Source organism: Oryzias melastigma, linkage group LG3 (assembly GCF_002922805.2).
Source record: "Oryzias melastigma strain HK-1 linkage group LG3, ASM292280v2, whole genome shotgun sequence".
NCBI classification, from domain to species: Eukaryota; Metazoa; Chordata; class Actinopteri; order Beloniformes; family Adrianichthyidae; genus Oryzias; species Oryzias melastigma.
The window spans coordinates 11,357,488-11,378,448 of record NC_050514.1 but is presented as its reverse complement, the minus strand read 5'-3'; the positions used below and the strand labels follow the sequence as shown (position 1 = coordinate 11,378,448).

The 20,961-nt window shown below is 36.9% G+C and overlaps 4 protein-coding genes and 1 long non-coding RNA gene across 7 annotated transcripts in view; 2 read left to right on the top strand and 3 right to left on the bottom strand.

The window, feature by feature from the left end:
* zrsr2 (zinc finger (CCCH type), RNA-binding motif and serine/arginine rich 2) overlaps positions 1 to 1,321 on the bottom strand; it is a 4,463-nt gene extending 3,142 nt beyond the window's left edge. The window contains exons 1-5 of the mRNA XM_024295226.1: positions 1,179 to 1,321; positions 939 to 1,018; positions 747 to 825; positions 557 to 665; positions 150 to 236 (exon numbers count right to left, since the gene is read on the bottom strand). Of these exons, the coding sequence (XP_024150994.1) occupies positions 150 to 236; positions 557 to 665; positions 747 to 825; positions 939 to 1,018; positions 1,179 to 1,222 (399 nt within the window). The 5' untranslated portion in view covers positions 1,223 to 1,321. The remainder of the gene's footprint in view (positions 1 to 149; positions 237 to 556; positions 666 to 746; positions 826 to 938; positions 1,019 to 1,178) is intronic.
* LOC112160590 lies at positions 1,025 to 2,656 on the top strand. Its single transcript, XR_002921700.2, has 3 exons — positions 1,025 to 1,259; positions 1,658 to 1,684; positions 2,497 to 2,656. It is a non-coding gene; the product is annotated as an uncharacterized LOC112160590 (long non-coding RNA).
* On the bottom strand, positions 2,247 to 5,749 carry LOC112160588 (transmembrane 6 superfamily member 1). Of its 2 annotated transcripts, XM_024295229.2 has the most exons (10): positions 5,461 to 5,749; positions 5,205 to 5,308; positions 4,970 to 5,067; positions 4,779 to 4,882; positions 4,618 to 4,700; positions 4,264 to 4,382; positions 3,852 to 3,956; positions 3,681 to 3,773; positions 3,474 to 3,593; positions 2,247 to 2,662 (listed from the first exon to the last, which is right to left on the bottom strand). In XM_024295229.2, the coding sequence occupies exons 1-10, from the start codon at positions 5,550 to 5,552 to the stop codon at positions 2,471 to 2,473; spliced, it is 1,110 nt and encodes a 369-aa protein (XP_024150997.1). In that variant the 5' UTR covers positions 5,553 to 5,749; the 3' UTR covers positions 2,247 to 2,470. The 2 variants fall into 2 exon arrangements, with proteins under 2 accessions (XP_024150997.1, XP_036065473.1); XM_036209580.1 differs by having other exon boundaries at positions 4,618 to 4,882.
* Positions 5,750 to 6,141: 392 nt separating this feature from the next.
* Positions 6,142 to 12,460, top strand: LOC112160587 (BTB/POZ domain-containing protein 1). 2 transcript variants are annotated; one of them, XM_024295227.2, is made up of 8 exons: positions 6,142 to 6,824; positions 7,186 to 7,342; positions 8,801 to 8,906; positions 8,986 to 9,183; positions 9,330 to 9,522; positions 9,620 to 9,707; positions 10,859 to 11,005; positions 11,105 to 12,460. In XM_024295227.2, exons 1-8 carry the CDS (start codon positions 6,415 to 6,417, stop codon positions 11,261 to 11,263), a joined length of 1,458 nt encoding a protein of 485 aa, XP_024150995.1. In that variant the 5' UTR covers positions 6,142 to 6,414; the 3' UTR covers positions 11,264 to 12,460. The 2 variants fall into 2 exon arrangements, with proteins under 2 accessions (XP_024150995.1, XP_024150996.1); XM_024295228.2 differs by having other exon boundaries at positions 6,217 to 6,824; positions 9,393 to 9,522.
* A 6,606-nt stretch (positions 12,461 to 19,066) lies between these two features.
* ramac (RNA guanine-7 methyltransferase activating subunit) overlaps positions 19,067 to 20,961 on the bottom strand; it is a 2,522-nt gene continuing 627 nt past the window's right edge. The window contains exon 3 of the mRNA XM_024295684.2: positions 19,067 to 19,756. Within this exon, the coding sequence (XP_024151452.1) occupies positions 19,570 to 19,756 (187 nt within the window). The 3' untranslated portion in view covers positions 19,067 to 19,569. The remainder of the gene's footprint in view (positions 19,757 to 20,961) is intronic.

Here is a 20,961-nt window from a genome sequence, read left to right as displayed (position 1 = left end):
GAAATATACAAACAACATACTAGTTTGCAAGAAGTTCAACATTTTTAATGGTGTAGGAAATTTAAAGTTCTGCATGATCTTTATAAACACTCCATAGATAAAAGAGGATATATTTCTTTTTGTTTCTATCCTCCCGGAGTCCGTTTCACCTCTCTGTCCCGCCTCTCCTGAAGCCTCTGCTCCTTCTCCTCTTGTTCTCTCCTCTGCTGGGCCTCCCATTCCTCCTTTATCATCCTCTGTACATTAACATGATTACATAGGTTCATTTGGAGTGAAACTTTTAAACAAATGGTTTGTCAAGCATACATAAAAGGGCATGTGGAAAAGTGCATCACCCTAGCAACCTGAAGAAATGATCTCAATGGATTTTTAAACATCCCTTTTAAGAAACAGTAAACCACAAATGTGATCATCTATTGTGTGTGGGCTAATTCATGTAAAATATTTTATCTTCCCTTATTCATTCATCAACTGCAATAGTTAACTTAAAGTCAGTGAGCTCTATCAGTGTGACATTAAAATTCTAGCACTTTAAACATTATAGAAAATAAATGACCTCTTCTTCTTCTTTTCGTTTGCGTGCAGTTTCCTCCCTCTCCATCCTTAACCTAAACTCCTCCTGGGCCAGTCTCTCTCTTTCCAGCCATTCCTCATGCAACCGCAGTCTATAAAACAAACCACATTAACAATCAAGTGGTCAAGATGGCCTCGGTCACAGGTGGTGTGGCTGCAGGATAGCTACGAACCTTTCTTCCTCAGCACAGTCATTATCCTCACCGTCTTCCTCATCACCTATGGATTCTTCTTCTGCTTCACCCTGAACATCTGTAAGAAAATATATAATTTGTGCGGGTAGATAAGATGGGGCATTGCACGTGAAATCTCACTACGTGACTTCCTGAACACAAACAAGATCTCTGAACAGGTCTCCTCATTACCGGGCTCTTTGGATTGGGCGACAGCTTGACGTTTCCTCCGTCTCCTCTCTTTGCGCTGAGCAGCTTTCCGTTGCTTCTGGCTGTAGCGACAAATACAAAAACCGTCCAAGAACGTATTACACTAAATTTCCAGTTACGATCAAAGAACGCCAGTTGTTTGACACGCTTTGTCCAGTATAAAAGCATTAATATGTGCAGAAAAGATGATACATATTCCCAAAATCACCAGATATTACTAACCTTAGAATCGGAGCAGAAATTTGGCCAGGAATGGAGGCTGCCATCTCAACGTCTGATAGCTAGATGCTAATTTAGCTCAAGGTAAACATACCAGTAAATTTTAATATGATGTTGACTAAACTTTTTTATCTAGTGTAAAAGGGTTTGTTCTGCAGAAATACTAATTAATATTTTTCGTAAGGGGGGAAAAAATCTGGAATTTTGTTTAAAATAGAAAAAAGAGTTAGCTAGCAACATGAAAAACTGCTGTGAACATAACCGGAAATCAAGGGGAAGTACTTCCGTTTGTAGCTTCTTCTTCTTTGGTTTCTAAAAATTGTGTGAAAGATTCACAGCGCCAGATAAACAACAACACATTTATTTCAAATTTATTTCAGTAAATTATTATTCCACTGTTTTAATCTTTAAAAATACTTCTTCTTCTTCTTCTTTTTTAAATCTAACACCTTGCATCTAACTACATATTTTTCTATTCTCAGGGCAGCCAACTTTAGCCTTGGAATGAGGTTGGTGCAGGAAAAAAATAACTATAAGGCGACAGGGCATGAGATGAGTCAAGTGTAGTTTTGTGAAAGTGCATTGTGAAATAAAGCACCATGAGGTAAAAATAAAAACGGATTAATAGAAAAGTAGTTAAAAAAATAAATAACTTTTTAAACAGCAGCCATTTACTGTATAAGACAACTGGACGGAGTGTAACGTTGCCAATAGGAAATACCAAATCAACTTGAATGTTTTCCAAAAACCGAGAGGTAAAAAAAATAAATAAAGCAAGACATTTCTTCCAAACTAAAATCTGTCTCACTTCCACGATGTTTCAAAGTCAAGTGAAATCTAAGATTAATAAAAACAAAAATAACTGGAAATCCGGAAAAATAGCTTCGACAAGGATCTGCTGTTTTACACATTGAGTAGATTTGTGTTTTTGTCTTTTTTTTTTCTACTGCTTAAAAAAATGATCAACCAATCATACAAAATCAAGAGGAATTCAGATCAAAGCTCCCATGTGAGCGTTAAATGAATGAGTTCTTTATAACAAGCTTCTTTTGCTCCATATTAACAACTGTGTTGAAATAGGTATGATTTTTATTTATCAGAAAGGCACAGCATATAACAAACAACAAAGATCAAAAACATCTATGTTTTAGTTTATATTTTCTAAAGACACAATATGAAAAGCATCCAAAAAAACTAACTTTGTCATCATTTTTTCCATTCCCTGTAACCCATCACAGTTGAGCAAAGCTTCTTTAAGGCATCTTTGATATAAGTATTCCCCCGTGTCTCTCCGTTTATTCGTCTTTCTTTTCTGCTGTAGGCCTGAGGAAGAACTCTGGCTGGGTGCAGCACCGGTAGCAAAGAGCCTGAGGCACCAGAGTGTACAGTATATTGACCAACATGAAAACAAGCTGGCTGCTAACAGGTACTCTGTATGAGAACGGAGTCCGAGTGTGAAGAGATGCACCAATATAGGAAAATTGGACCTAAAAAAGAAAAAAAAGATAATCAGATTGATTATGCCACTTTTAGTCAAAATAAAAAAATAATAATAATATTCCTGCCTGCTCTTATTCATAGTTATGTTAAAAAGTTACATTTTTAAAGTTTTAAATAATTTGTGTTAGTGCATTCAAAAAATGTTTATCCTGTTCGGCCCGTGACCTAAGGTGTGTTTTGGATTTTGGCCCTCTGAGCGATTTAATTTGACATCCCTGCTCTAGAGGGAATCTTATTTCTAAGGGTGCATTAAAAGTGGAAATAATACCTTTTCAATCCTTATTATCAAATTCGTTTAGCAAAATACTGACACTTTTCCTGGTGGCTCATGCTGCCAGAGGATCACCTGTTCCATCTATAGTTAGGACGAACAGCTGACATTCAAATGAATCTCACCATTCCTCATAGTCCTAAGTTAGCTTCTGTCATTAGTTCTGCTGATGAGTGACGAGCCAGCCTGCAGCTCAACACAATAGTTGCTTTGTGTAGTGTAGCTGGGATTGGCTCTTTCACTGTTCCTTCTCCTGCCAATGTTCGGGGCTTCCATTTTTGGTCATAAACAGATGTCTGTAGTCATCTGGTTCACTTTACATCAACACATGCACAACCATGAAGTGGCAATGCAGAGGAATGAGAGCACCTTTCAGTTTCCAAACAGCAGGAAGTTTATACAAAGACGATTGGATGTTCTTAAGCATTATCTAATGGGAAGTTCTCTAGATAAACAATAAGAAATTCTAAAATCTACATCATTTGTTTTAAGTGTCAAACAAAGGAGTCAAACACAGCAACAAATACCTGTGCCAGTGCTCCTGAATGTACAAGAGACAGGTCTGGCATCCACTCACATCCAGGGACTAACAGCCCATATAAAGCTATTATGTAGTATGGTCCAGAATACAGCATGCTCACCAGCATCTGACAAAAAAAATGTGGTTTAAAAGCTTCAAATGACAGAATAATGATTGTTCTATTTTTTTTTTCTGAATAATGTCACTGAGTTACCTGAACTTTGGGATAGGCAGAGGGATCTTTAAGGTAAGGTTCATACTTCTGTGTGTATTCGTGACACAACTTCCAAGAACAGTCGAGGGCGATCTTAAACACAGATCTTCTACTAAATAAAACAAAATCTGCAATTACCTTAATGGATGTTGATCATCTTAAACTTCTTACCAGGCCTCTAAAGACACAGAACATAAACGCTAGAAGGAGGCAGATGACGAACACCAAATCCAGAGGTCTGTGCCGCAAATTTCTTCTCACGGTGCTTAGAACATCCTGAAAAATAAAAAAAAGCTACAATAATTACAGCATATCTCGTCTCATTAAACATGCTATAAGCAACTGTGATGCTGCTATAAATAGAAATAAACATCTGCAGGGAAAAAACAAACAGTCTTTGTGTTCTTTAAATCGAACTCTTACTAACTACAGCTGAATTATCTTGCATTTTGAAAATATGGATTTGATCAATAGCAAAATGTTGCTTTTGGCTATTCATTCATTATTTCCTTGATTGAGAAAAAGCCCTTGAAATATCTATTTGTTTACATGTAAGTTGTTTAGCATGTCGCGGTTTGCTCACTGTTGACTGAATATCCCGAGCAGAGGGTTGACTGAAGATGCGGAAGCAAGCCCACACTGACACAAAGATATAAAGCAGGTGGGAAATGAAGAAAAAACCTATCTGAGTCCCAAATTTACCTAAAAGAAACAAACAAACGAAGTTAAATTAACTGGGGATGAAAAGTGTGTGTCAAATTGTCAACATTTGTCTTTACATGATACTTGATTATTTTTATCTTTCAACTCTAGAGTTCAAATGTTCAAATATAGTATGCAGTGTCATCATTTTCTAGACAAAGTAAATGCTGAGAGACAATGCAGGACAACTTATTCAAGCTGTGTAAAAGCATCCCATTATTTTTAGTACACTTACCCACAGCATTTCCAAGAATGTAGACTATGGTCTGCATGAGAAAAGAGCCAACCCAGTACAGACCAATTACTCTGTAACTATCCCTGTGAAGATGATATAACGCTGCAATTATCCAGATAAGCACATTATAGTTCAAACATACAAGCTGGTGTATCTCATACCCCCAAGTAATAGCAGCGATCATAAGCAGATACATCAGATAATGAGCCGAGCCATCCCAATAGGAGATCATGTGACCATGTGCTGTGTTAATATGTGGATCTGCCTGGAACAGGAGAGTGAATTCATCAGAGAAATATGTGTGGGTGTGAGTATGTGGTGGGGGTAACAGGCTGCAAGCACAAACACTTGCCTCTTTGAGGTAAAAAGTAACAAATCCATCAATGATGTTGTCTTGCTCCAATGCAATGATCAGATTGACCACGCTGAGGAAAGCGTACACTGCATACACTGCACAGATGTATGGAAAACACTTCAGTTCAAAGTGTGACAAACTGCTATGAACACTTTGTAGCTAACTGCTATACTGCAAATGTATAAATGCCAAACATTTGACATGCAAATGAAAAGTGAGAAATCATATATACAGTAGAAAAGGGGGTCCTCTGGAGCCTTCTTCTTTAGCATGAAACGGGCTGAAATCAGCAGGGAGGGGACTGATGTGCACCCAGCAAAGAAGAAAGCTTCAGCACTGAATGCAATGGAAGAGAAAATATTAATAATAATGATAGAAATAATAATAATAATACATTTCCATTTCTGCTGGTTAGGCAACTGATATGTTATACAGTCAAACAGTTATATTAGGAGCTACAAAATAAATGAACAATTTTTGTCACCCACCTGTTGTTGGAAAGGAAGGAGTTGAATAAATAGCAAATAGGAATGGATGTTAGGGACAAAACAAACACTCCAGTCCCTAGAGACGCGCTCATTGCTGCTTGGACAATAGTTTTTTTTTTTAGAAATATATCCAATTATTACACGATTACAGAGGGTTTACAGCTTTCCAGATGCAGGAAACATCTCAGTTCAGTTTCTCTGAAGTCACGGATTGTGTAGGGAAGCAAAATACTACGAACTGGCGCTACAGCTCCAACCTGCACGCGCGCTCTGTCATTGCAGCTTTGGTCCTCCTCATAGACATAATATATCCTTCACGCAACCACTCTTGATCTGTGTCGGTGCGCATGCCTGACTTATGAAGTTAGATTTGTCTGTCCCATTTCAATAAACTTTTTATTTTCTTATTTGTCAAAAAAAAAATACACATCAATAAAGTCAATTCGTTTGCTAAAGGTTAGTTACAAATTACACTAGAATTGTTATTATTATTATTATTTATTGAAATAATTCCTATGATACACAAACATTTTACATAATTTAAACTCATATGGGTTAATTTAAAGATAATTTCTCTGGTTTCATAGGTTAGTGTCAAAAAGTATAATCAAACTAGTATATAATATTGCTAATTTTCTTAAATTTGAAATAAAAAAATATTTTAAAGACGAAGAATAAGTTATCTTGTGAAACTAATGATAGCTACAAATTGCTAATAAAATAAAATGAAATAAAATAAAATAAAATAACGGGAGGTACAAAGGAGGGTTTTCTAGAGGAAGTACGTCTACGTCATTTCCGGGGCTAACAAGCTGTTTACTCTGGTCTGTGGGTTTAAGGCCTACGTGGGGATGGATACTACGTAAATAAACGACGTATTTTTCTTTTTGGAGACCGCGTTGACTACGTTTAACGCGGTGTTGTCCTTGAAACGGAATCAAGTCGTGTGTTATCATGGCGACTGGGAGCGGAGGCGGTAAGCCGTCAAATCATGACGGCCAGGAAGCTGCGTCCAACTCTTTTCAGTGTGCAGCCGCGCTGTCCTCCAACATGCCAGCCTCTGCTCCTGTCCCGTCTTCCCCACCGCCGGTCCCCGGCCTCCACCGAGGACCGATGTACAACTGGCAGGCGACGAAGAGTTCCCTGAAGGAGCGCTTCGCCTTCCTCTTTAACAACGAGCTGCTCAGCGACGTCAGGTTCATAGTGGGCAAAGGCAGGCAGGCCCAGCGGATACCGGCCCATAAGTTCGTCCTGGCCGCCGGCAGTGCCGTCTTTGACGCTATGTTCAACGGCGGGATGGCCACGACCTCAGCGGAAATCGAACTCCCCGACGTGGAGCCGGCAGCTTTTCTCGCCCTGCTCAGGTAGGTAGGACAGGTGAACTTTGCCAAATGTGTCACCTTCCCTGCTAACATGGTCATCTGAACTTCCAGCTGCAAGATGCTCATTTATATTTCAGCCATAGGCATGTGAAATGTTGGAATATGTGGTCTGCAATGTTTTTATCATGGCACAATGACAGTAGTTCACAGTTATTTCCTATGCATCACAACAAAAGTGAAAATGGAAACCCATATTAAGTTCAATCTCCGAAAGCTAGGATCAAAAGTTGAGATTACATCCATTAATGTCGGAAGATTGAAAGAATACTGCTTTAATGTGTCTTAATTTATAGTGCAGCACTTGTATGCATGGGTCACCTTCTGTGTTCCTTCCTTTGATCAGATTCCTGTATTCTGATGAGATCCACATCGGTCCAGAAACTGTGATGACAACCCTATATACTGCAAAGAAGTATGCTGTCCCTGCGTTGGAGGGTCACTGTGTGGAGTTCCTCACCAAACATCTCAGAGCTGACAACGCTTTCATGCTTCTGACTCAGGTAAGTGTCAGCCGCCTCAGCTGTTAGTCACTGACTAGAAGCAAACTGCTTTCCCCTTAACTCTGGTACTTAACATTTTATTATAACGTGCTTAAAATTTACTTGATGTTTAGAATATTGTATCTGGTCCCCAGTTTCTTTGAAAGCCACAATTGATATGACCTTTTTATGTACTTTCTTCTTTAAAGAACTATTTAACTTGGAAAAATAAATACTTTAACCCTAAAAACTGTAGTAATAGTCCAGTTTTTCCTGATTCCACTGGTTCCACCTTTAAATGAAACTATTTTTCTTGTAAAGCTTGAGTTATCTTTCATCTATCCGTGCTGCAAGGAGGATTTTTCTATCAGCTGATCTATTTTTGGTTAATGCTGCCTGCTGCTCTCGATCTGCTGCATGGACTCAACTCAGTGAACTGATGCTTGATTTAAAAAAAAAAATCTTGTCTTTGCTGCAGTTTCACAGTTTTCTGTGTCACTAGTTGCTTATATACAAGTTCTGAGTTCAAAATGTATTTTTGCCTCATTCATATGTCTTATAATTTGTCTCGATTTATGTTTTTATCAAAGCAATGTTAAAAAAATAACATAAAAGAGCTTTAGTAATATGAGTTAATAAGTGATTTCAGAAATCTAAAATAAGAATATGGAAATAGGGTGATGGAAAATGCAACAATAAGGCATTTTAGACCAGAGAGTACAGAGATGGCACAGTCAGGTTATGTTTCTGAGGTGTGCAAACTACAACTTCTGCTAATAAAATGACTGCATTTAGAAAGTTGGGCTAGAAAACACATTTTATTATTGGAAAAAACAAAATTCACTTCAAACCTTATTTTAGTATGTACCTGATTAAGTAACACACGCTCATAGAAAACTAGACATTCCGTCCGATTTTGGAGGATTTGAGAATTTCAACAGAAAATGCCAGTTGAGTAAAGCAGCCAGGGTCAGGCAAGGAATAACCTTGATTTGAAACTGTAGCTGAGTGGCAAGCTGCTTTTAGATGTTGGACCAAGCAAATCTGCAAGACCAAAGACTGTTTAATAATTTAAAGTCCCACTTCAATCATCTTTTGATCTATTTTTAAAAATGTTCCCAGTGGTGCTTCAATTATGATCATGCAGTTTGTAACCAAAATCTAAAAACCTGTCTGACTCGCAACGATTTTAATAAAAAGTTACTCAGAAATGCTATTTTAAGCTTTATTTTCCTTATATATGTCCTCCATCTTTAAAAAAATGCCACAAGAAGATGCAAAAAAACATCAAAAACAGATTATTTTTTAAAATCAGAGTGGATTATTTAAGGGAGCAGGCCGATGAAAGAGGAAGGTAGATTGTTTCATTTCAACACTTGGTCGTTTTAGAGGCAGAAGGCGGTACTTAAATAGTTTTTTATTAGGATTTTTTGTTTGCATTTAAAATGACCTCTTGTGTGTGTGTGTGTTTTTAAACAGGCAAGGTTGTTTGATGAGCCTCAACTGGCCAGTCTCTGCTTGGACACCATAGACAAAAGCACTGGTGATGCAATTAATGCGGAGGGCTTTACAGATATTGATCTGGGTAAGCGTGTTTCCCCCTAAAAGTTTCATCTTGATTTTTTTTTTCCACACTTATTAATTGATTCTTCTGTTGTGTGAAGACACCTTATGTGCAGTGTTAGAGAGAGACACTCTGAGCATCAGGGAGAACCGTCTGTTTGAGGCTGTGGTGCGCTGGGCAGAGGCTGAGTGTTACAGGCAGCAGCTTCCCCTGACATCAGAGAACAAGCACAGGGTTCTGGGGAAAGCCCTCCCTCTCATCCGCTTCCCACTCATGACTGTTGAAGAGTTTGCTGCTGGTAAGTGCATCACTAACCCCGGTTCATCAGCTTTCTGTTTTGTTGTCCAACATTATTCTGACCTCGTCAGCCATTCATCATGTTCCTGCTGTGTCCATACAACTCGATCCACAGAAACCAGTTTGATATTCTTTTTTGTGCAACAGGGCCTGCCCAGTCTGGAATATTGTTCGATCGGGAGGTGGTAAATCTGTTTTTACACTTTACAGTAAACCCCAAACCGCGGGTCGACTACATTGACAGGCCTCGCTGCTGCCTCAGGGGGGAAGAGTGCAGCATTAATAGGTTCCAGCAGGTTGAGAGTCGATGGGGGTACAGTGGCACCAGTGACAGAATCAGGTGAGACCAGGAGCTCCACTTTTGCCTAATGCAAATAAAACTGAAATAAACTCTTTTTTTTCTAATACGGTTTATTTCTGGTTTGATCTCTTTGTAGATTCAATGTAAACAGAAGAATCTCTATAGTTGGTTTTGGCTTATACGGTTCTATACATGGACCCACTGACTATCAGGTCAACATACAGGTAACACATACCTTATGGATGTCGTCTCACTTCTGATGGATCTGTAGGTTTTGAAGGACAGATTTAGTGATGATTTCTGATTAACCAGAATGTTTATAGAAAAGTTAAACCGTCAACTTAATGTCATGTTCCTCTGATTTCATTAAAATCGATCGATTATATTTACAAATCAATCCAAATTCACTCAGATAGGCACCTTTTAGATGTGTAAAAGAAAATTGCATAATGTAATGTGCAGAGTTTGGTTGGGAACATAATCAGAAACAAGTTATTGAAAAAATAAAATGTTCAGAAAATACTATAAATGTCTCTTATGCAAAGAATATGAAGCCTTTGAGATATATTTTTAAATTTCTCACAAATATCTTCCTGTAATATTTTTCTTTTGTTATATTTCGTTTTTCCACGAATATGGTATCAGAATAAAATTCTACTCCTTGTACTTACATTTTTTTCTAGTAAAAAACATTTGTTTTGTTATCAAGCTTCCACAAATGAACAGATTTCTATGGAGAGAAAACAGACTCACCCCGATTTGTGCGTGACTTTGGATTTGATTGTGTGTAATTATTGATTTGTGCATAACTTTGTGGACTTGTAATTGTGTATTCATGTGTACAAAAATTACGAGTTTCAAAAAATACAATTTCCACATGCACAACTTTAAATTACAACAGCTTAAAACAAACTACACACAAATCTTTACAAATAATTCATGATGCGTTTAAATGCTGCTAGAATCCTGGGTCATCAGAGTTTTCTTATCAGCTGCTTGTTGGATCTACTTTCTCTCCATTTGATTCATCCAGAAAGTGTCAGCATTCTACATCTTATATTCATGTTTTCACACTATGGCAAAATGAAGGACAAGAAAAAACATTATTTCTAAAATGTTTCATGCTTTTAATCATCTGTTGTCATCATCTTGTGCTGATGTTCAAAGTGTAGACATAATATGATGCGTTTTGTCTGACTGCAATTTCATTTTGAGAAATCTTGTGCGCATAGTTAAGTTGACATGAACAATAAAACATAATAGAGGGATTCTGAATGACTTAATAAAAAACAGATACAATATAAAAAACACAAGCTTGGCTTTTGGATTTGATGCAAATGTTCCATTTGTTTATTGAGTATTTCCTGTATTTTAGATCTTAGAGAGCGACAAACGCATAACTCTGGGACAGAACGACACAGGCTTCAGCTGTGACGGCACAGCAAACACCTTCCGGGTGATGTTTAAAGAGCCGGTGGAAATCCTTCCCAGTGTCAGCTACACTGCATGTGCGACCTTAAAGGTGGGTCTGAACCTCCTGCTTATGTGAGCTGATAAAATGAATACATGCTGTCTTTTAGTACCTTTTCTAATTCAAAGTCTGTTTTTTTCTTCACCTCAGGGTCCAGACTCGCATTATGGCACTAAAGGGTTGAAGAAAGTTACTCAGGAGTCCGCTACAGGGGCCAAGACGACATTTTTCTTTTTTAGCTCACCTGGAAATAACAACGGTACGTCTGTGGAGGACGGGCAGATACCAGAGATCATTTACTACACATGAACCCTAGTGGTCTGCCTGAGATGGATGGACACTGTGCCTCAGAATCCTCTAGAATTTGTATATTTAAATGTGTGTATATTTGATGTAACAAAAAACACCCACAGGTGTACATACATCATCTGGAATGTAGAAGGGCTTGTGGGAAAATCTCAGCTTTAGGGGCACGACAGTTACTTTTATTTGTGAGTTACCTGAAAAATGTGTTATTTCAAAGTGTCCCACAGCGGTCCACGCTGCCCAGATTATCCTACATGTACAGATACAACCTGTCGTTTTGTCCGTTTGAGCTGCTACCTTTAAGTATATTTTATTGTGAACTGTGATCATTTATTTTGCAGTTTTCTTCAATTGTTTTGTGTGTAAAACATTCATGACTGTTGTGAGATTAAAATAACACAAAATGCAAAACAGTCATTTAAATGTATATGAAAGACTGTTGCTTCAATTTTGTGATTTGGGCTTTTTTGTCAGAAAAATTATTTGAAGGAAAAAAGGAAAAGTTCTGCAATTCCTCATTCGGCCACTAGATGGTGGTAGATACTTCTGTGCAAACGGTCAGATTAAACACAGGGGAAAGAAATGAAGGATGTTAAAAAACAGCTGGATGTTTTGGGGGATTTCTGATCATATTTTTTAGTGATAAAAGACGAGTCAAATGAGAACAGAAAACGAAACCTTTACAAAAGATGAGGTTCTGCAGAAAAAAAATATTTGACAGTAATTTCCCTGTAAATCATGTCTAGCTTCTTTTTTTAAAGTTAAAAGTATGACTGATTTCCTGAGACCTGCATGTTAAAGATGAAATACCCTCAAGCTACATAAGCTGCTCATCATATAAGGCAGGTAATGCAAACCAGGCCTTTTCAGACAGCTGTGAGTGGGCTTTGATAGAGTGATCCGTGAAGGCTGTCAGGTGAGTCACCAGGACCTGAAAGCTTCTCCCGCTGACTGCCCACTTAGCTTTTTTAAATAGAAACAAGAGAATCAAGTTGACGCTGGGTTTTTATCCGCCCACTGTAAAAACGCTGCAAAACTTATTGTCACCAAATGTTTCAAGTTCTGAATCACAACAATGGTTTTTATTGTGTATTTAGTGGACACAGAAGGAGGAAAACAAACCACCAATGTGGAGCTTGTGCAGAAAAACCCGTGGATTGGTCCTTTAAGTTGCTGAATTATAAACACTGATTTGCATGATTGCGCGTGTCTGTGTTTGTATGTGGGAGGGTGTATGACAGCAGAATGAGCTGTCTTCAACATTGTGAGGCTGTTAGTTGAACATAGTCAGCAGGGGAGAGGATTCATGCTATTTCTGATATTGAGAGGATCAAATTTAAACAGAATGACTGCTCTAAAAGCTCAACAGATAGCGGTTCTTAATGCTCAGGTTGTCTCTTTTACATTTTTCCTTCTAAAATAAGAGTTTTAGTAAACACATATATTACATGTTTTCCTCATAGATCTTTTCCAGAGCAGTTTTCCAATAATTAAAGATTTTTTTTGTGTTCAAAGCTGGGTCACCCATTTAAAAGGTCACCATTTCTGTCATGTCTTTTGACGGGAGCTTTTGGAAAATCAGGACAAGACTCTATGCATATTTATGAAAACAGGATATTTCTCATCAATGTGGCGGAGCTCATTATCTGACTAGCAAGCTCTAAACTAAGAGATGAACCATTAATTAGATGAGTCAGTTGGATCCAGAGTGCATGCAACTGCCTGTCAGACATCTGCAAAATACATTACTAAAAAATGCATAATAATCTCCATGCTGTTGTTTGTTCCAAAAATGGTTCTGCATTCACGACAGGGTTAAAAAAATAAATATTGTGTATTTTTAAAGGGTTCATAAATAATATTTAAAAAAGAAAGGAAAATTAGCCTCCTCATGCTGTTTGCAAGATGTTGAAATAACACAATACAGGTTGAAATGTAAACATTTTTTTTAAAGCTTTGTCAGCAAAAAGTGTATTGCATTCAGTTACACAGAGATGTAGAGAAGTGATGCTACACTTACTGTTTTTCTGAAAAGTTCCAGAGTCAGCATAACTCAAAAAGCTTTCTATAACTTTTTTGCTAGTACTTCAATACTATAAAAGCACGTATTAAATTGTTTGCTTTTTTTAAGTCAAGAGAAAGAAAAAATGAAGTCATTTTCTCGCGTAAGAGACAAAGACACGAAAACTGGTTTGTTTTAATTTTATTCTTCCTGACTTGATTAAAGTTGGATTTTTATTCAAAACTATCGCAATTTTAGTTACAGAAAAATTAGTAGAAATCAATGTATACTCTGGGAACCGATGGTACAAGAAGATTACAAGGAAAAGGCTTTGAATCAACTAATTTGACAACTTCTTTTGTATAGACACACAAATGCAAACATAAATCGTGATGGAGCTTTCGTGATTTTTTATCATGTGTTGTGCTTGTGGGATTTCTTTTTTCCACTTACAGAGGTGACATTGCTTCAAAGCATGATCAGGCTCTTCATGCAGACAGGACTCTGGACTCACCAACCTCATGTTTAAGAACTATCAATGTCAGCCTTCAGCTGAGTTTTCTGATGAGCTGAATCTGATTTTTTTTTAGCATAACATCTAAAAAAACTCGGAGGTTGGTGAGTTTTGATATGTATGGCTGAGAAACCATATTTGAGACCACTTAACCCTCACGTGGAAGAATTAAACATCTCGGAGCACTCCCAAAAGAGTGTACACAAACATGCCAGTCTAAAGCCTTCCTCTTATATGGTGGTTGCAATTTTCAAAAGTCCAAATCTGTAATTACACTCAGCATTGATAGAAAACAGAAACAATTCATCAATTGCTCTTCAAAAATAACAGATTTTTGATGCCTGTTTGTAAGGCGCTTTGATTTGTTGACAAAGAATATACAAGAAAGACAAAAAAATGTGACTTTACACAAATAGCATTCATATTCAAACATATAATCCTAATTCAGTGGGGGTTCGGTGAGGTTGGGGGTCGTTTTTTTCTTTTTTTGTCATCCCGTTGACTGATTGCTGTCTTGTTGCCACAGATTGCACAAACAATTCTCTTCTGAGTCTAGACAATCTGTTTTGTGGACTGAGAAGTACCTGATAGTTGAGGGATGGATCTGGGTACTGAGGATTGAAGCTCACAAATGTCTAGCTCCTTGAATTCAATGGACACTAAAATTGTGCAAACTTTACTGATTTTAAAATTGTAACTAATAAAACCCTGACAAGATGTTTTATGAAAACTTAAAAATATAATAAATTAAATAAATGTCACAGAAGCACCACAGTGACAATTTACAAGACTTTAACTGATCTGTTGGATTGTGCGATTCTCTTAAAGAAATTCATACAACAATTCTAAAAAAAGTGGATTATTTGATTAAATGCATAAACCAAGTTAATTTTTGATAATATTCCACTAAAAAGTTTTGCTCAGTTACATATACTTGACCTTTAAAAGAAGCATATTAATGTTTTTTCTGCCGTACAACAGGCCTGGATTTTGAACATTTTATTTCTTTAGTTAATTGTGAGTTTTTTGCTGGTTATCTTAATGGGTGAGGGGGGGCAATCACTGCATTTAAGGGGTCATTAGTTTGGTTGATTATAAGCAGTCTTATTTAAAATCTGTTTGGCATGTTTCTCTAAAACCCATTTTTCCAGTAGGAATTGTCACAAAAATAAGAGTATTAGTAGTAAATGTGATAATTGTGATGTGAGGAAGTTTCATCATGAGTTTTGGCTCCATGTTCCAGTGGCGACTCAAAAAAGATGTAATCGGACTAACAAACTGTGTCAGCAGCAGCGGCAGCCATCTTTACATGGATGACTTGACCATCAGCGTGATTCACTTATTCAGCACACAGTTGTCTAAGCAGAAGAAAAGATGTTGTCACATATGAGGTGAGCAATTTATTCTTAATCATTTTGGAGAGCCTGGTAAATATCTGCATGCGTGTGCAGTCTTTTTTTAAGTGCACAACAAACCTAACTGCATGCATTTCAATAAAAAAAGAACCCGAATCCCCCAGTATTGGTGCTGGTCACGTGCTGCATGAACACTCTGTACTGTGTGCCCACGGCCGGGTGGCCTGGGCCAACCCTAGCCCCTGCACTTTCAAACACCAGATGTAGGTCGCAGAGCGCTGTAGGGGCTGGGGGAGGCAGAGCCTGCGTGATTGCCTGTAATGGTGGGGAGGCTGGAGTATATTTTCTGCTCGCATGTGTGTTTGTGTGCACCAAGAAGGGAGAAGGCAGAGTGGTGATTGTAGCGGATGAGTTCACCATCAAGGACATGGCCGGCAGCGCAGTGTCTCCACCGCTGTCACATTGCATCGTCGCAAACAGGCCTCATGGAGACTGACAGCCCAGCAGACCAAACCAAGACTATGCTCTCATAGGTCCCATGCTATGGCACTCTCTATTGTCCTTTTCCGACTCTCTTTCCAAGCCTTTTGATGCATAGCAGCTAATTAATTCAAATGTAACGTGCTCTAGATTTAATTGGAGCTGACATTGAAAAATGTTCATGAGTTTCACTCAGTGCTGTGTAATTTTATTTGTATGGTGATTATAAATTGTGTGATAAAACGGTGTGTGTGTGTGTGTATCGTACATTCACAACATTGTAGTGTGGGTAGATAAAAATACTTATGCTCCATTAATGAAATGAAAGCCAGGAATGAAGAGACGAGCATCGCTCTGTGCCTCCCAACGGACCAGATTAACACAGTGAGCACCAGCCGGATTATTCTTCATAATTTATGAACTTTTAACATGGTTACCTTTAGATGATATCTGATGGAAGTCATTTTAGTTTGACAGGTTGTAAAAAAAAATTAAAAGTTAAAGTGTCAAACATTTAAAAAGTTCTTCATTGTTCATTTTTTAATGCTGTTTGTTAAAGAAATGCAGTCATAGTGAGTGTTCTGGGACATGTTTAAGGTGAATAATACACTTTAAATTCATATGAGTTGAGATGAATCATCAAAGACACGTAAAGCTATTATCTGAAGTGCCTTCAGTGAAAGTCCATTAACTCTAAAACATAAAACGAGAACTTAAAAAAAAAAGATGAAAAATGAGAGGAAAAACTTTAGATTGTAGTGTCCATTAATGGGGATGCTAATAGTCATCCTTAGGCCCCCTTTTATTGTGACTTCAGTTAACTCTTAACAAACACAAGCTGGACAAAAAAGGCTCCAGAAACATTGAATTTTGTGCTAAAACAGATTGTCTCACTTGTGCGTCCCCCGCTGTTCCTGCTTCCCCGTCCTGTGAAGGCACAGCACTTCAGGATGCAGATTCTCTAATCTGAACTGATTACAGTGGTCGTGGCAGCTTTCTCTACTGTGTGCCAGTTTCTGCTTACCCTCCCAACACACACACCCCTACACACAAACACCCTTTCACCCTCCTCTCCTCCCTTATCATCACAGCTGATTGCACTGCTGAAGTCCAAATGAAACGTTAGCGCTGTCCTCGCTGTGGCTGTAAATAGAAGCTGAAGAATGCCATTCAAGTGCAGTGGTGTCCGGCAACAAAGCAAAGTACGTCTTTCCTGCTTTTGATGCGTGTCAAAAGGATCATCTGCCTGGAGAGAGCAGCTGTCTGAAGCAGCTTTAAAAAGTCATGACACCTTCAGACAGTCAGCTAAATACTGTAGCCAATGACACGTTTAGCAATAAAGCGTGCACGACGCCCATAAATGTGAACTTTTGGACAAAATAACTGCAGAGAATTCACAGTTTTGCTCTTTCTCTTCAATAGGAGTATGCTAATTCAGCTCATGGGGTTAAGCAAGTCGTCATGACGCTGACATTAAAGGCTGATAAAGCCGCTCTATGGTCTTCAGTGATGTGATTTCAGCCCACAGGCAGAAGCAGTCCTTATCGCATCTTCTGGCAGATTAAACTCTCAAACTTTACTGGGTTTTTACAGAATAAGAGATAGGAAAAAGAAAGTAAAATGAACTAGTTATGACATCATAGCACACTTCCTGTGATTCCTGACTAAACTGATCATGTGTGTCCAAAACCCTCCGATGATTCAGTGTATGAGATTCAGCTCCATTAAGCCTGATCCTCAGGCCACACTGTCTTCTCTCCTGCTTACATTCACCTGGCTTCAGTGACTGTCATTGTAGAGTCTCTAAGGCTGATTATGAGCTGAATCAAGTGTGTTTGAGCAGAGTAGCATTAAGAACATGCAGGGTTGTGTACCCCGAGGAGCAGGGTTAACAAACACTGCATTAAGCACATCTGATGGATCATAGACCTTTTTTTCTGTATTTCAGTGTGAGTCATCAGGTTTAAAAGATTCTAGTTTTATTTTGTCTATTATGTTAGACACAACTTCCAAATGTATTTCTGCTGTTATTACAAAAACTACTATAACTTGCTTGCTTTCACCCCTTATGAAAGGATGATCAACAGTGAAGAGGAATAGTTGATCGCCAATCACTAAAAAGATAAAATTTCTGTCATCGAGTACTGGTTTTTCTCTTTTAAACGACTAGGCAACACATAAACCTCCAAGAAAGGTTTAAGAAGAAGTCCCATGCAGTGCTGCTCCCCTGCAATCCCATTAAAAGACAGTGTGATGCCCAACACGATAAATGTTTTACAGCTGAAATCTGAAAATGAGTTTAATATATCTGTGTTTTTTCATTTTTATTGCAGTATTCAATTATCTTTTAAATGATTGAAATCAATCAAATCAAATAAAAAAACAGGTAGTGCATTTGTGGGTCAAAATTATACTGGTTTGACAACACTGAACTTTTATTTGTTGTGGAAATTGTTGTATTTTTTCTGCTTATCCTGTTTATTGACTGTGAATGTGTTTTTCATGCCATTAATGTTTCATGTAGGTGTTCGTTTTTAATGGTGTTTGAATGTTTTTGTGGTTTATGTGAAAGCAATTGAAAGTTTATTTCTAGTAGTAGATATATCTACACTTACTATAATGGACAACTTCACTGAGCCTCAAACAATCGAGGCTGTACAATAATGTTATTCTAGAACTTTTAAGTCCAGAATTTATTTAATAAAGTTAGGAAAATGCACAATGAAAGTCAATTCAATAATAATCAAATCATTTAAACCCCTGAATGATTTTTATATAATGATATATAGAGACTGCATTAAAGTCACACAAATATTTAACTAAGAAGTATTACTTTAAATGGAAGAAAACAGTCTTATCCAACAATACTGGCTTTCTGAATCCATTTGTTTCAAAGGATGACGGGTTTCTGCTCTTGTAAGCAACTTCTGGATATTTATTCATATTAAGTTATTGTGGCGTTTTGATTTGGACAGAACGTTGTTTAATGTCATCAAACCTAAAAATTCCAGCAATTTACTGAAATAGGTCATGGTTTCATTCAAACAAATATAATTCTGGTACTTTTAATTGCAATTTCTTTTTTTAAATTGATTTATAAATGTTTGTTACATAAAAAGAAATTAAAACCATAGAAGATTCTATTAGATTAAATTATATGTGCTGCGTTTTCATTGATGACTAAAAAAAAAAAAAAAAAAAAAACATTTTTCCCTTTTTAAAGAAACAGAAAATACCCCAATTTGAATTGGGTCAAATAGTCTGTAAACATTCAATTTAAAAATATTTTACTTTTTTTTTTTGTCCTCACTATGATGGCAATTGCAATAGTTACCAGATCTCATCTCTCATCTGATCTTCTTATATTGAAACAAATTTAGTGTTGGCACTGCTGTAGGTTTGATACATGTTTCTATCTATCCAGTGCAATTTCTTAAAAAAAAAAAAAACACTTCTGATTATGAAAATACATGTTTATTGATAAATGTCCAAATGTCTGTGCTTTTGCTGCATTTTTTTTCAATAAAGTTTCACAAATCCATTTGCTTAGGAAGTTTAATTTCACTCCACTCTGCAACACTAATGTGTCGACTGTGATACATGAAAAACATGAAAGCAGTCTGCACATCTAAAACAATGACCAGATTTTATTTCCCCTCAGTGCATTAAGTAGATCTAAAAAGTTCTTTAAATTGTCGTGTTTTTCCAAAGGAGAGAAGAACATAACTTGACTTTGGGAATGAACAGAATGAAGAAAGAAAAAAAAGTTGAAATCCAGTGTAAAACAAAAAAAATACAGTACAATAGAAAAATGCTCAGCCCTCATTTACATGAGGAAGACATAAACAATAATAAAAAAAAGTTTGCATTTTTGCCAAACAGTTTTAGATTTTGAGTTATAAGATAGTAACTACTGCTGTATAAATACTGTCATAACCTGGAGGCGACAGAAGAAAAATCAGTAGCGATCATAATGCTGCCTCTGCTGATAGGAGTTGTAACCCTGGTTGTACTGACTTCCATGCCCCCAGCCTCTGTCTCTGTCTCTGTCTTGCCAGTGCTGCTGCCTGCGATGGTCTCCACCACGCCAGCCCTGGTGTCCTCCTCTCCACCCACGCTCTCCATGCCCACGACGCTCATTGTATCTTAAATGACAGGAAGGTCAGATTTAAACCTTGATAATTAGGTAAGATTACAATAATCACTGATTTTCTGAGCTCTTTATGTACTTGAATTAAAAATGCAATAAATTTTAATTTTTAATTAAATAATTTGACGATTGTTCACATTATTTATAAAGTGGTATAAAGGAAAGCTTTTGTAAAATCTAATGGTCTTTCATCCAACTGAACTGACTGGAATGATGTCTTTGTTTATATTTTCCCCTTTTTGATTTGACTGTAAACATCTTTCTATAGGCATGTGAAGAAAAACAAGACCAAGTCAAAGGATCTTCGCAAAAAAAGGTTTATAAAAATATTCAAAATTTTCTCAGGGTAGACAACTGTGATGAAACTAGGTTAGAAAGTGGCAAATATCAAAGGAAACATTTGGAAAAGACTGGAGAGCAACTGATCTGAATCAGGTTGAGCTTCTTCAAATACGAAGATGCTAAAACTTTTTTTAAAAATATGTTATTTTCCAGAAATTTTAACCAAAAAAAATATATACATAATGAGAACTTAAAAATGTCAAAGTCAAATGAGTTTTTTACTAAATTAATTTGACTTTTATGAAAATTAAACACACATATTTGGACAATATAAGCATGTGTAAGCTTTCTTAAATGGCAATTAATTTTATTTCATTTAATTTATGAATTTCTTTCTCTCATGTGACACCATAATCCACAATAAACAGATGGTCATACACACACCATAAAGAAACAATGTAACACATGAGTGAAAAGGAGCATGATGATTATTCTTCAAGCTCCTTAAATCACTGGCCATCCTGATCACATCCATCTACATAGTTACTTATATGTTTTTAAAACAACTTATAATTTTCAAATACTGCCTTATATACAGTCTTTTTAACAGCAAAATTGTTTGTGGAATTTTTATTTAAATAATTAAGGAATTCCACACTTTTATTTCAGTAAACACAAAAACTCTTTGCTTTAATAAAGTCCATGCAAAAAGTAAATAAAAGTCCCCCTTCCTTTTACTATTATAATCAACAATCAAATGAAATGTCCCACAAAATGCTCTGGAACCGATCTGTTTTTAATCTTCCAGATGGTCACAACTGTATTTAATTGAACAAGATCTGGAAATTTGAGGCTGTTGGATTTAACAAAAAATATCATGGGTGTAGTCTCTTGGTTCTGTATGATTTATTATTCCTA

What these genes read in the sequence shown, in the direction of transcription:
- LOC112160588 (XM_036209580.1), bottom strand. Translation starts at nt 5,552, where the DNA reads ATGAGCGCGTCTCTAGGGACTGGAGTGTTTGTTTTGTCCCTAACATCC. An exon ending in TCCTTCCTTTCCAACAACAG is followed by an intron (nt 5,309 to 5,460) that starts GTGGGTGACAAA and finishes CATTGCATTCAG; the next exon opens with TGCTGAAGCTTTCTTCTTTG. An exon ending in CATTCTTGGAAATGCTGTGG is followed by an intron (nt 4,383 to 4,617) that starts GTAAGTGTACTA and finishes TGTTTCTTTTAG; the next exon opens with GTAAATTTGGGACTCAGATA.
- LOC112160587 (XM_024295227.2), top strand. Translation starts at nt 6,415, where the DNA reads ATGGCGACTGGGAGCGGAGGCGGTAAGCCGTCAAATCATGACGGCCAG. An exon ending in TGTTGAAGAGTTTGCTGCTG is followed by an intron (nt 9,184 to 9,329) that starts GTAAGTGCATCA and finishes TTTGTGCAACAG; the next exon opens with GGCCTGCCCAGTCTGGAATA. An exon ending in ACTATCAGGTCAACATACAG is followed by an intron (nt 9,708 to 10,858) that starts GTAACACATACC and finishes CCTGTATTTTAG; the next exon opens with ATCTTAGAGAGCGACAAACG.